At 34.2% G+C, this 14,959-nt stretch overlaps 1 protein-coding gene and 2 long non-coding RNA genes across 3 annotated transcripts; 1 reads left to right on the top strand and 2 right to left on the bottom strand.

Moving 5' to 3' along the window:
- Positions 1 to 3,686: 3,686 nt before the first annotated feature.
- On the bottom strand, positions 3,687 to 4,951 carry LOC306988867. The gene is made up of 3 exons (XR_013795507.1): positions 4,654 to 4,951; positions 4,429 to 4,523; positions 3,687 to 4,339 (listed from the first exon to the last, which is right to left on the bottom strand). It is a non-coding gene; the product is annotated as an uncharacterized lncRNA (long non-coding RNA).
- Positions 4,952 to 6,237: 1,286 nt separating this feature from the next.
- Positions 6,238 to 8,229, bottom strand: LOC306988868 (uncharacterized protein). The gene is made up of 5 exons (XM_079594043.1): positions 7,938 to 8,229; positions 7,499 to 7,828; positions 7,208 to 7,327; positions 6,983 to 7,077; positions 6,238 to 6,893 (listed from the first exon to the last, which is right to left on the bottom strand). Exons 1-5 carry the CDS (start codon positions 7,963 to 7,965, stop codon positions 6,852 to 6,854), a joined length of 615 nt encoding a protein of 204 aa, XP_079450169.1. The 5' UTR covers positions 7,966 to 8,229; the 3' UTR covers positions 6,238 to 6,851.
- A 5,134-nt stretch (positions 8,230 to 13,363) lies between these two features.
- LOC306988711 lies at positions 13,364 to 14,435 on the top strand. The gene is made up of 3 exons (XR_013795483.1): positions 13,364 to 13,506; positions 13,594 to 13,917; positions 14,004 to 14,435. It is a non-coding gene; the product is annotated as an uncharacterized lncRNA (long non-coding RNA).
- Positions 14,436 to 14,959: the final 524 nt, after the last annotated feature.

The raw sequence follows: 14,959 nt of genomic DNA on the forward strand, positions 1-14,959 counted from the left end.
TGAGGCCTGATTAGTTCAGGACTAAACTTTGGAACATTCTGAACCTGGTGAACATGGAGACACACACACACACACACACACACACACACACACACACACACACACACACACACACACACACACACACACACACACACACACACACACAGACAGTCCCAATAACTCAAAATCATGCTGTCCCATCCACCCAAACACAATTTGGGTGGATGGGACAAAATAAAAACAACCTATTCTGAAAATAGAAACATGATATTAACACATTTTTTTTACTGATTTTGTATCAGTGGTGCATCATATTCGTGTTTCCGTCAAAAGTTTGTGCAATATAGCTACGACAATTTTAGGACCTTACTATGAAATAAGCAAAAGCTAATGTAATTTTCCTCAGTCCATCTATTTCTGGGTCAACTTCCTGTTTGACGCCTGCCCCGCCCAGGATGTCTCATCACCAGGGCACCCAATTTTGATTATGTGGTCTCACCCCTATGGGTCTCACAGCTAGGGCTCAGCAAAAAAAAGTTTTTTTTTCACTCTTTAGGTGTAGAAAATAAACTCTGTATAGTTATACTGTCCCATACGACCTTATGTCCCAATCATCCTTAATTCACCCTACGTCCGTATGCAAGTTTGAGGGACTTTGTTTATAAATCTATTTTTGATACCAAACACACCTTAAAACTTCTTTATTTTCATAACTAACTAATAATATAAAATGTAGTATTGACTGACTACTAAGGTATGCTATGTTCAACTATTTAGAGTAGCCTGACCTCAGCGCGTCAGACTGTGATACCAGTACCAGCAGGTAGATGGCGCCGTTCCTATTTAAAGGCAATGCTGCTGAACATGCAGAGATAAAACATTGCTCTGTCTGTCTGTATTTATATTGTAAACATATAGAAGATATATAGAAAGTCAAGAAAACTTACAGAAGAATTAAAGTGACAGCGATAGAGGAGGACGAGAGCCTCGCGCGCGCGGCAGACGCGTGAGTCTAGATTTCACTTTGAGACTCTTTGTCACGAACAGCTTTTGTGTTGGACGGTAGGAATGCGTGTACGGTACAGTGTAGTATGCTATGCGAAATTATTTGTATTCAATTTATTATTTTGATTAATGTTTTTTTTATTAATTATATTCTTTATAGATTATATTATTATTTGACATGTTATTTATTTCCTTAATAATTTATACCCTATATTTTCTACTATATGCTCTGATGTTTGATTATTTCCAAATGTAAGATCTTTGGCGTCTCTTCTGTGCTGTAAGATCGAGTGGGTGTATTTTCCATCACAATTGATTAGGTGATGTACCTTTGTATCAAAATATGTCTGTTTCCATCTCTGCAGACATGATAGCCTAATGCAAGATCTGCAATATTATCTTAAAAGTATCAAAACAACACCTCGTCAATCTGTCTTTGACATTTGGTCACCAGTCACGCAGACCTAGCCGTTACAACTTTGACATAATGGATCACTCTGTTTGACCTTTTCTTATCAGACTAAAACATAAGTTTGAAGGGATGGTATGGAGTAACTTCAACCTGGTCCTTTGCACCATGACCTCGAGCCAAGCTTTTTTTCCTTTGGTCGAACATTATTAAAGTTAGAGCTTATTTAGAGATATCAGCCGAATGGCTTAGTAATGGATCCGAAGGTTGTATCTCGTAAATTACCCCACTAATAATGCCCAGAATGGTACCAAACTTCTACAGTAGTGCAAATAGGTTCTGTACTCATTTAACGAGGCATTGGAAAGTTTGTAAGTACATCAGGAGTTTATTTAAACTCGTAAAAGTCTTGGTGTTTGGCTCGAGGTCATGGTGCAAAGGACCCTAGGTTGACATTACTCCGAGCCATCCCTTTAAGAGGATGCAAGTTTCCTGTATATAGCTATATATTCGTTGCTCTTGTTTTGCTCTTCACTTATTCCTCTCCTTTCATTCTGCAAATATCTTACTTCTTTTGTCCTTCTTTCTCTATACTCTGATCTTCACAATCCTTGTGATATGTACAATATTGGGTTTTATTATAAACTATTATGTAGCCTAACCTGATTCATTTGTTTGTCTCTATAATTGTACATTTTTACTTAATACATTTGTTATTCCTTATTCAGATTTGATCTTTGACGTAATCATAGTTTGTCTGCCTGGATTTCATTGCATCTGTTTATCAACATGACTCATGAGGGAATGTGAATGATGATTTCTTTTTTTAGGTGAACTAATCCTTTAATGTATATACTACTGTAAGTAAAAATGTAACCAATACTTTTGTGTGAAGCCTATTTTGATCTTAGGCCAAGCAACATACTTATATGGGTTTGCTTTGTGGCATTTTCCATCATTGTGAGTTAAGTTTACATAAAAATAATCAAAAAACAGTTATTGAACAAAAATGACAGCAATGAAAAGATTGACCTATTTCAAATTTTGCATTACATTCATGTTTAATTAAACAATATATTACATCAGTCAACTTAAAACAAACAATCAAGCTAACAATATTTGACTCATTATTTGTCAGAATATATTTCTGTTAGACTGTATGAGAGGATTCACTCTTGATCATGTTTGTCTAGGCTTTTTCCCAAAAGTGTTGTTGGTCGAATGGGACAGACGAAACTCCACTTCAGAAAACTACAGAATAAAATAATAATAATAATAATTAGCTGCTAATGTCCATGTAGCCCATGTTGATACATAATGTGCATGATTTTAGAACATTTATTGATATAACAACTGATCAAACCGATTTGTTAAGATCATTTTATACACTTACAGTGATGTTAAGTCATGGTGCCATCACTGAGCTAGAGTTGGGCCTGTTTTTGCACAATAATTCATCTGTAGTAATGTTATCAAAGTTAGTGACGAATATTTGTCTGTAAATCTTGCGTCATTGAATTGAGATGTTGTAGATTCTGAATAAGACACCAGCAAACACACTTAATAGCGATGAAGTAGATCAGAGACGAAGACAAAGATAGAAAAGGCAGGCGTTGATGTTTTTACACACAAACATATAAACCAGAGCAGAGCTGAAGCCGACTAACCCACAGCTGTGAGAAAACACACTCAGAGCGGACGAATGCAGTGAGAAAATGAAGACACGATAAACATCTAAACCAGAAGACTCACTGCCGCACTCAGCTTTACACACGGCAAGATTTATTTACAGTAGAAGGCCTATTTATTGACACTGAAATATGTTAATAAACCCAAAAGTGACGTACGGAAGGGGATTTTTTTATGGCCATTAAACTGTGAAAATATGATATATGAGAATATTTTATATTTTTTAAATATTTTTAATATGAGGGAAGAACAAACACTAAACTTGGTTAAGGTATTTATCTGACCAAATTTAGCAAACTACAGCTACAGGTTTAACTAAACTATGCAAGATCAAATGCATAGAAAAACAAAAAGCTGACAGGAAAAAACATACATTGACTACAGCGTAATCAGTTATTCATATATCATTGTATTATATTAATCATATGAATATATCTCTCATATTTGCATGTGTTCGTAACTTTTTGTATGACAGCCTGTCCAAAAATGATGTCCGCACAATGATGGCCACTGTATATTGCTTTTTGCCATTTTACATCATGTGTTTAGCAGCTATTTAAATAAAAATCCATAGTTTAAGAATGAAGCCACTCAAAAGCTACATATATAACTTTTATTTATATTTAATTTATAAGAAATGATCAAGACAAAAGCAAAGAAAGGCTGTGCTGAAAAAATATTGAGAATTTTGCATTATATTAAACAAACATCAGTCAATCTTAAGCAATCAACAAGCTAACAATATTTTACTGTCATTATTTAGAATAATACATGAACTAATACTTTAATGTGTCGTGTATTTATAATAGGAATATATTATTGAAAATAAAAAATGTAACCAACACTTTTCTGTGTACTAATACATTTAGATCTGAGGCCAATAACACGTCAGTGAAGCAAAGGCTACAGCGCTGTGTATACTCTAGGCCTACACATATGTGGCTTTGCTTTTTGCCATTTTCCATCATTGTGAATTCACATAAAAACACTCAAAAAACCAAAAACAACTTATTACAGAAATTGAATTCATAAGAATTTACTTCTCAAGAAAAAAACAAAAAGAAACAATGCTGAATTTTGCATTACAAGTAAACAATCTATAACATCAGTCAACTTAAAACAAACAATCAAGCTAACAATATTTGACACATTATTTGTCAGGATATATTTCTGTTAGACTGTAGGAGAGGATTCACTCTTGATCATGTTTGTCTAGGCTTTTTCCCAAAAGTGACGAAACTCCACTTCAGAAAACTACAGAATAAAAAAACAAATAAATAATTATCTGCTAATGTCCATGTCATATTTTGTTTTAAGAAAGCTGAATTATAGCTGTGTTTTACCTCTTCCTCATTTGTGCTGTAAAGCTGCTCCAGTCCCTCATCTTGACATTGTTGGTGTGTTTTCTTACACACTTGAAGTTTGATCTGCAATAGACCTAAAATACCAGCAACATTTCTGATTAAACATTATACAATTCATCACTAAAGGAATGTAGAATAGCATTTAAAAGAAAGATATTTTATATGATTTATTATTTTATATTTTACATTTTAGAACCATCTCACCTATTATTTCTAAAAACATCACAATGTTCAGTATGACGTATAAAATCATCAGAGCTTGTAGTGCATTCGGACTTTGTGAGTTAATGTTCACTTCTGTCTGATTCTGATCTTGAACAGCTTCTGTTAAGAACAGAAATACAAGAGTTTTGTGTTTAGAAATGTAAAACATGCATCAATATTACACAGACCTGATAGAAATAAAGGTTAAAATACATATTTGATACATAATGTGCATGGTTTTAGATCATTTATTGATATAACAACAGATCAAAGATAATTGTATACACTTACCAGTGATGTAAAGTCTGGTGCCATTGCTGAGCTGTAGAGTTGGGCCTGTTTTTAAACAATAATATATTCCTAATTCATCAATAGTAATGTTACTAATAAATAACCGGCTATCATTTAGTGATGAATATTTGTCTTTGAATCTTGTGTCATAGAATTGAGCTAATGTAGAATGTGATGAGAAAGTCCGCATTATCAGCACTGGAGAATCTGTCAGTTTCTGGAAAACCCAATAAATCTCTTGTACGCCAATCTGACAGACTAAAGTCACGTTTTCTCCTAAATTCACCCGTTCATCTCTTAAACTCTCTGTAGTTTGACACACCAGCAGAACTGTGAAGATAAAACACACACACAGTAAAACACACAATACCTTCAACCTTCAAAACTATCCAGTGGTGTGAAGATCACAGTGAAAGTACATTGAGTAACTGAGACTTACAGAAGAGTAAAAGCTGCGCCGTCCTCATTCTGTAAGTGTTTAATTTATATGCAATAAAATATTTTACTATTAATCTGAGCAGAAGTGTTAATGCAGAATAAAAATAAGACACCAGCAAACACACTTAATAGCGATGAAGTAGATCAGAGACGAAGACAAAGATAGAAAAGGCAGGCGTTGATGTTTTTACACACAAACATATAAACCAGAGCAGAGCTGAAGCCGACTAACCCACAGCTGTGAGAAAACACACTCAGAGCGGACGAATGCAGTGAGAAAATGAAGACACGATAAACACATCTAAACCAGAAGACTCACTGCCGCACTCAGCTTTACACACGGCAAGATTTATTTACAGTAGAAGGCCTATTTATTGACACTGAAATATGTTAATAAACCCAAAAGTGACGTACGGAAGGGGATTTTTTTATGGCCCTTAAACCGTGAAAATATGATATATGAGAATATTTGATATTTTTTAGATATTTTTAATATGAGGGAAGAACAAACACTAAACTTGGTTAAGGTATTTATCTGACCAAATTTAGCAAACTACAGCTACAGGTTTAACTAAACTATGCAAGATCAAATGCATAGAAAAACAAAAAGCTGACAGGAAAAAACATACATTGACTACAGCGTAATCAGTTATTCATATATCATTGTATTATATTAATCATATTATTATATCTCTCATATTTGCATGTGTTCGTAACTTTTTGTATGACAGCCTGTCCAAAAATGATGTCCGCACAATGATGGCCACTGTATATTGCTTTTCGCCATTTTACATCATGTGTGTTTCGCAGCTATTTATATAAAAATCCATAGTTTAAGAATGAAGCCACTCAAAAGCTACTTATATAACTTTTATTTATATTTAATTTATAAGAAATGATCAAGACAAAAGCAAAGAAAGGCTGTGCTGAAAAAATATTGAGAATTTTGCATTATATTAAACAAACATCAGTCAATCTTAAGCAAACAACAATCAACAAGCTAACAATATTTTACTGTCATTATTTAGAATAATACATGAACTAATACTTTAATGTATACTCGTGTATTTATAATAGGAATATATTATTGAAAATAAAAATTGTAACCAACACTTTTCTGTGTACTAATACATTTAGATCTGAGGCCAATAACACGTCAGTGAAGCAAAGGCTACAGCGCTGTGTATACTCTAGGCCTACACATATGTGGCTTTGCTTTTTGCCATTTTCCATCATTGTGAATTCACATAAAAACACAAAAAAAGCAAAAACAACTTATTACAGAAATTTAATTCATAAGAATTTACTTCTCAAGAAAAAAACAAAAAGAAACAATGCTGAATTTTGCATTACAAGTAAACAATCTATAACATCAGTCAACCTAAAACAAACAATCAAGCTAACAATATTTGACACATTATTTGTCAGGATATATTTCTGTTAGACTGTAGGAGAGGATTCACTCTTGATCATGTTTGTCTAGGCTTTTTCCCAAAAGTGACGAAACTCCACTTCAGAATAAAAAAACAAATAAATAATTATCTGCTAATGTCCATGTCATATTTTGTTTTAAGAAAGCTGAATTATAGCTGTGTTTTACCTCTTCCTCATTTGTGCTGTAAAGCTGCTCCAGTCCCTCATCTTGACATTGTTGGTGGGTTTTCTTACACACTTGAAGTTTGATCTGCAATAGACCTAAAATACCAGCAACATTTCTGATTAAACATTATACAATTCATCACTAAAGGAATGTAGAATAGCATTTAAAAGAAAGATATTTTATATGATTTATTATTTTATATTTTACATTTTAGAACCATCTCACCTATTATTTCTAAAAACATCACAATGTTCAGTATGACGTATAAAATCATCAGAGCTTGTAGTGCATTCGGACTTTGTGAGTTAATGTTCACTTCTGTCTGATTGTGATCTTGAACAGCTTCTGTTAAGAACAGAAATACAAGAGTTTTGTGTTTAGAAATGTAAAACATGCATCAATATTACACAGACCTGATAGAAATAAAGGTTAAAATACATATTTGATACATAATGTGCATGATTATAGATCATTTATTGATATAACAACAGATCAAAGATAATTGTATACACTTACCAGTGATGTAAAGTCTGGTGCCATCACTGAGCTGTAGAGTTGGGCTTGTTTTTATACAATAATATATTCCTAATTCATCAATAGTAATGTTACTAATAAATAACCGGCTCAAAGTTAGTGATGAATATTTGTCTTTGAATCTATAGTCATAGAATTGAGGTACTGTAGATTCTGATGTGAAAGTCCGCATTATCCGCACTAGAGGATCTGTCAGTTTCTGGAAAACCCAATAAATCGCTTTTACACCAATCTGACAGTCTAAAGTCACGTTTTCTCCTAAATTCACCCGTTCATCTCTTAAACTCTCTGTAGTTTGACACACCAGCAGAACTGTGAAGATAAAACACACACACAGTAAAACACACAATACCTTCAACCTTGAAAACTATCCAGTGGTGTGAAGATCACAGTGAAAGTACATTGAGTAACTGAGACTTACAGAAGAGTAAAAGCTGCGCCGTCCTCATTCTGTGTTTGTTGAGCTCATATGCTGTAAGATGGTTAACTTAACTATGAATCTGAGCGGACGTGAGACTGCACACTTATAGAAACCACCAGACACCCTTGAAAAGAGGATATAGAAGTTGAACTTGCACTGACCAAACTGTTAAACAGGTCAAGCATGAGATAAATATACAGATTGTTTAGACTTTCAGGTTTCAATTAGTTTTACATTTCATAAATACATTAGTGCTATATTATCGTGCTATGTTCCATTTGAAGTTGAGAGGAAGTAAATCAGAGATGAAGAGAAAGATATCAGAGGCTGATGTGTTGAGATTGTCCACAGTGTGTGACTCTGTACACGATCTTAACATATGAAACCAGAGCAGAGCTGAAGCCGACTAACCCACAGCTGTGAGAAAACACACTCAGAGCGGACGAATGCAGTGAGACACTGAAGACACGATAAACACATCTAAACCAGAAGACTCACTACAGCACTCAGCACTACACACGGCAAGATGTCATGGTTTTGTCTTTGGCTTTTGAAACGGAAATCCACTTCAGAAAACCACAGAATGGTTTAAAAAATATATATTTAAATTAGCTTCTAATGTCTGTAGAAAGATTTTATCATCATGTCAACACATTCAGTTGATCGAATTAGAGATGTGTTTTACCTCATGCCCATTTCTGTGGTAAAACGGATTCAGATCTGCATTAGACCTAAAGTACAGCAACATTTCTGATTAAACGTTATAAACTTAATCACAAGGACTGATATGAAGCTGACAGGGTTATGTGTATTTGTGTTACTATGAGTTGTTTTTTCCCTGTCATTTGTCTCCTTGGTTACTGATTGATTAGCTGCACCTGATGTTGTTTTGCTTGATTAGTTCACTGTTATTTAAGCCCTGAGTTTTGTTCAGTTCTGTGTCCGATCTCCTCTTATGAAGTTTAGTTGTTCCGTTCCCGTGTCTCTAGTTAAAGTGTTCTCTGAGTATTTTGTCATCTTTGTTTTCTGTTATTAAACACTGGACTGCTGCACTTAAATCCTGTTTAGTTTGGTATCTTTTCCCTCACCCAAACGAGACAAAAGTATCAAGTCATTCACAACGCTTTAAATAAAGTCTTTTATATGTTATTTTATATATTACTGATGTGGATTCCTGAAATCTCACCTTAACTGAAGTATTTACAGAAGTATGTAAGGGGCCTTTAAATGTTTAAAGGATTAGTTCACTTCAGAATTAAGATTACCTGATAATTTACTCACCCCCACGTCATCCGAGATGTTCATGTCTTTCTTTCTTCAGCCGAAAAGAAGGTTTTTGAGGAAAAGATTCCAGGATTTTTCTCCAGTGACTTCAATGGAGTACAACGGTTTGAAGGTCCAAATTGCAGTTTCAATGCAGCTTCAAAGATCTCTACACGATCCCAGCCGAGGAATACGGGTCTTATCCAGCGAACCGATCTGTCATTTTCTAAAAAAAAACCTAAAAAAACATTTATATACTTTTTAACAATAAATGCTCGTCTTGCACGTCCACGACTTCACGCATTACGTAATCCCGTTGTAAAGGTCAGGCGGTAACCTGATGTAGGGAAGGGGCGAAAAATATCGAATTTTCTCCTCTAACTTTAAAATGGTCCGACATCGTTGTTTTACCTTTTATTATTATTATTTTTTGTAAAGGGCATTTGACTTAGTCTTTGGATGTTCGCTTTGTAAACAAAGGTCAGTACATCACACGTGACCTTTCAACGTGATTTCGTAATGCGTGAAGTTTAATTTTTAAGAAAATGACAGATGGTTTGACTAGATAAGACCCGTATTCCTCGGCTGGGATCGTGTAGAGATCTTTGAAGCTGCATTGAAACTGCAATTTGAACCTTCAACCCATTGAAGTCACTATATGGAGAAAAATCCTGGAATGTTTTCCTCAAAAACTTTCATTTCTTTTCGACTGAATAAAGAAAGACACGAACATCTCGGATGACGTGGGGGTGAGTAAAATAACAGGGAATTTTAATTCTGCAGTGAACGAATCCTTTCAGATCTGCGCTGGTGAAACTGCATTTGGAAAGGTGTGTTGACAAATGCACTAATACTCAAATGTCTCACATCAGCATGTTGAGCGAACAAGCTGACAACGTTATTATCATTGTTTGTTGCATCAAGAAATTACTTTTATTTTCAAATGAGTAATCAGGACTAGGCCTACTGTCACTACATCCCATGATTTTAGCAACTCAGAGAGAGACAAACAAAGATGATTTATTCCAAAAGCAAACATTATAAAACTTGATTGATGTTTTAATTGCAGACAGATTGATTTTTTATATATGGATATGTGAGCAAATTATGTTTTAAATTAATCGAGAGTTCAATGGTCACATTTAATGTTAAAATCAGCACACAATTCTGATCGTTAGAATCAAACAGCAATCAATCTGTCAGTTGATATTTCATAAGCATGGCAGCACTTTTCATGATCGGTCAGTGGACTCTGAGGGACAACAGTGCCGTTGGTCTGAGTGGATGTTATTCTGTCACGCTCATGAAACTTCACGTCAGACCTCTAAACAAATGATAAAAGACTTTTGTGTGATTAAAATGGTTTAAGAAAAAAATTGTAATGTAAAAATAATATCACAATAATAATAATAATAATATATAAATCTCAGATGTATAAACTTGTCGCTGTGATCAACACTGGTCCAGTCCGGATCCCTCACTGTCCTCTTGAGAAAAGTCTTTAGAAAAGCACAGGTAAAGTAACTTACTTAATGTATTGCTTTTGCTTAAATATATTAGTATTAATATTAATAATAATAATATAGCTCTCAGTTGTATGAATGTATTGCAGTTTAACGCTTACCGGTGTCCAGTCTCATACCGTCACTGATCTGTAGAGCCCAGCCTGTTTATACATTATATTTCTTTTTAGGGAAAGTGATGTAATTCAATTCCATTAAGTAAGTAGTTGTTAAATTAAAGGGATAGTTCACCCTAAAATGAAATTTAAGCGGTAACTCACCTTGTTGGTGTTGGTGTTGTTGTAATTTGTTGTTGTAACTTTTCATTTTCTGTTGGTCTTACAATGTAACTACAGAAGAGTCAAGGTTTAAATAGAAAAAATATCGAAACTCTTTGGTCATTTTTTTTTTTGAGAGATGCTAACGGTCTAATCATATTCAATTATCTATGCTAAGCTATGCTAAAAGTGCTACCGCCAAACCTGGAGATCGGCTGATTGGATTAGCAAACGGTATAAAACTCAACTGTTTAACTCTAGGGAGCTGGAAAATTAGCCTATTTCCAAAAAAAAGTACAGTGTTCCTTTAAGTTGAACACCTGCTACTGTTAATTGTTGATTGGTTTAATATTATGAGCTTGCATTCTGTCAGTCTTTGTTTGGTATTGATTGTGTAAAGTTGGTTACACAACCAGGAGTGACAATTGAAATTGCGACCGTATTAGCTAACAATGCTTTTGGGAAACACACCCAAGGTTTTGGGTAAATGAATCACCCAAACCTTTATTTTCAGACACTACTTATTGGAAATGAATTGCATCACTCACTTTCCCTAAAAGGAAATATGACTTCGACTGAACTAAACACATCATCATCACTTAGTATCATAAAACCTCATATACCATTAACAACAAAACATCAGAACACAATAAAAATTATACCTTATTGTCACATAAATTTAACAAAAATGTTATGTAAAGAAATTCAATGTCTTATGTGCTCTTTTATAAAGTGTGTTAAGAAGTGGTTAAAAATCTAAATTAAATTGAAAAACTCGACACTAACTGTTTATTTGCTCTGGGAAAAAGTCAAGACAGCAACCAATGGCCAAAAACCTCTGGTCACTTCGTTATTTCATATACGTACGTATTAAAATGAATGGCCAAAATATGGTTTCAAAACCATTTAGCATATCAAGAGGGTGCAGACAAGGTTCACCCCTTTCTCCTCTTCTTTTTGCCATCTCCATCGAGCCTTTTGCAATAGCAGAAAAAAGACATGTGGAATTAACAGGTATTAGGATTAGACAGATAGAACGTAAAATATCATTATTCGCTGATGATGTAATTATTTTTCTAAAACATCTTGATACATCAATACCTGCTTTATTAGATCTTAATACATTTGATACATAGATACATACATATTAATTGCATATGGGAGTGCGAAGAAGTCAAAACATTTTGAAAAGGTGTGAAAGAAATGATAGAGAATATCCTTGATGTTAACATTCCATTGTCACCTTTACTTTTTCTATTACATTTATATAAGGATATCAAGTTAAAAAAGAAAGAGTATATATTTATAAATATATGCATTCTTCAAGCAAAACGGCTTATTTCTTTAAATTGGAAGAGTATTTGTGCACCAAGTATAGGACGTTGGCTAAAAGAAATGGTAACAAATATGTCAATGGAAAAGATGACTTCTATGTTAAGGGACAAATATACCGTTTTTGATGGAGTTTGGGGACCTTTCAGATCGTTCTTAAAATGTGGTGGACTTGGAAAGGTGTTAATAAAAGACTAAGAAAAGTAGAGGTATAGAATATCAATGTAAAATACTGAGAGGCTGGTTTTAAAAAAAAAAAGTTTATAAATGTATATATTTATTTATTTTTGTTCGTGTTTTCTGTTACATGTAAATGTATATGTTAAAAAATGTACATATTAAAAAATTAATGAATGAATGGCCAAAAGTCATAAAACTTTTTCTTTCTTTTTTTTGTTAAAAACAGTGTTAACAGTCCCTTGGTATTGACAAATACAATGCAATGTCAAGATGAACACTATGCAAATGTGACAATCAGCGGCTGGAGTGCCCGCGTGAGCCACTGGGGGGCACTCCTTCTCTAGTTCTCATTCCTCCTTATGGTTTTACTTGGACTGATTATGCTTTATGTCTTTCACCTGTTTTTGATTATGCTTGTTAGCTTCTCTGATTTAAGCCTTGGTTTTCCTTTGTCTCTTTGCTAAGTGTTGTTAGTGTCATACTGCAAGCTGAGCGTTTTCCCAGTTCCTTGTTTAGTGTTTCCTAGTTTCTCAGTTCCTGGACTCCCTGCCTGTGTCTGGTTTTCCCGTCTGAACACTTTTTGAATTTGAAGTAAAAAAATAGAGGAGAAATTCTGTAGCTTCCGAAAGGCAGTAAATTAATAAATATGACCCGACTCTTATGTGTGTTTTTCCATAGAAGTTTTCACCTTTTGTAATAGTTGTGTAGGAGTCCTTCAATTGATAGATCTCAAAATTATACAGTCACTGCTGGAAAGGGTTCAAATGTCATCAAAAATGTCTTCATCTGTGTTTCGAAAGTCTTGAGGGTGAGTAACTGACGACAATATTTTCATCCTTGGGTGAACAAACCCTTTAAGTTGCATAATTTTAGTCATTGATATATTTTCTGAAGCTCAGCAGCACTTCCTCTAAGAGATGCTATAAAGTTACACACATCATCAATCTCCACAACATCAACCTGAACACATTCAACAAGATCACAGAATGAAGACTCTGCTGCTTTCACTCCTCTGTAAGTTTATTTCATCTCATTTTGTGAGATTCAATGTGATCCTGTCATGATCAGATAATCTGAATGATGTGTTTTCTCTTTGTTCAGGTGTGTTTGTGTGTTCTCAACACACAGAAGGTGTAACTGACCAACAGGTGACTTTAGGACAGAGTGTGACTTTAACTTGTGAGTTTAAATGTAAAGCTGCTATTTGGTTTGTGATAAAACCATCAAGTCGTCCAGTGATGATACTGCGTACGTTTGGATCTGAAGAGGCTGAATATTACAACGAAGAATTCCGCAACAAATATTCAGAGGGAAGCAGGAGCAAATTAATTATTAATAATGTCGCTATTAATGATTTAGGAACTTATTACTGTATAAAACCAGGCTGGGCTCTACAGATCAGTGACGGTATGAGACTGGACACCGGTAAGTTTTAAACTGCAATTTTCATTTCAAAATTCATTTAGAAGTTTTTTACAATGTATGTTATAATGTATGTTTTTATTCATTAGAGCTCTGACGTGAAGTTTCATGAGCGTGGCAGAAGAACAACATCCACTCAGACCCTCCTCAGAATCCACTGACCGATCATGAAAAGTGCTGCCATACTCTGCATATGAAATATCTACAGATTTATTGATTGCTGTTTGATTGTAACGATCAGAATTGTGTGCTGATTTTAACATTAAATGTAAACATTGAACTCTCAACGACTTTAAAACATAATTTGCTCTTGTCTGTTCATAACAAAAAAAACCCGACTAAAATATGTCTGAAATTAAAACGTCAATCATGTTTTATAATAACGTTTGCTTTCAAAATAAATCATCTTTGTAATGTACCTGACTGTTTGTTCGTCTCTCTCTCTCTCTGAGTTGCTAGAATCATGAGATGTAGTGGCAGAAATTATTGGTCATTTGAAAATAAAACTCATATCTGGATGTAACAAACAAGAATGATATACCTTTTTGTCAGTTTGCAGTGTTAATCGCTCAACCGGCTGATGTGAGACATTGATTTTTACTCTTTCCAAATGCAGTTTCACCAACACAGATCTAATAAATACTAATAGACAATATTAGCAATAATAGACAGTTTGGACAGTTCGAGTTCAACTGTTTCTTCTTAATTTCTGCATTAGCACTTCTGCTCAGATTCCTAAATAATCTTACTGAATACGAGTTACAAAAAACACAGATTGAGGACGGCGCAGCTTTTACTCTCCTGTAAGTTTGTTCATGCATGATTTTATTGTGATCTTCTCATGAGCGTAGAGTGTTTTATTGTGGTCTAATCTCAATGATCTGTTGGTTATCGTCACAGTTTTGCTGGTGTGTCAAACTACAGAGAGTTTAACTGGTGAACAGGTGTATTTAGGGGAAAGCATGGGTCTATACTGTCAGATTGATGTAAAAGAGATTTATTGGGTTTTCCAGAAACTGACAGATACTCCAGTGCTGATAATGCG

Source organism: Phoxinus phoxinus (genome assembly GCF_949152265.1).
Source record: "Phoxinus phoxinus genome assembly, chromosome: 20".
Taxonomy (NCBI): domain Eukaryota; kingdom Metazoa; phylum Chordata; class Actinopteri; order Cypriniformes; family Leuciscidae; genus Phoxinus; species Phoxinus phoxinus.

Excerpts from the sequence above, each read along its gene's own strand:
- LOC306988868 (XM_079594043.1), bottom strand. The coding sequence starts at position 7,965 with ATGAGGACGGCGCAGCTTTTACTCTTCT. Across the intron at positions 7,829-7,937 it reads GGCGCAGCTTTTACTCTTCT|TTCTGCTGGTGTGTCAAACT; the intron begins GTAAGTCTCAGT and ends TTATCTTCACAG. Across the intron at positions 7,078-7,207 it reads GATGTTTTTAGAAATAATAG|GTCTATTGCAGATCAAACTT; the intron begins GTGAGATGGTTC and ends CTGGTATTTTAG.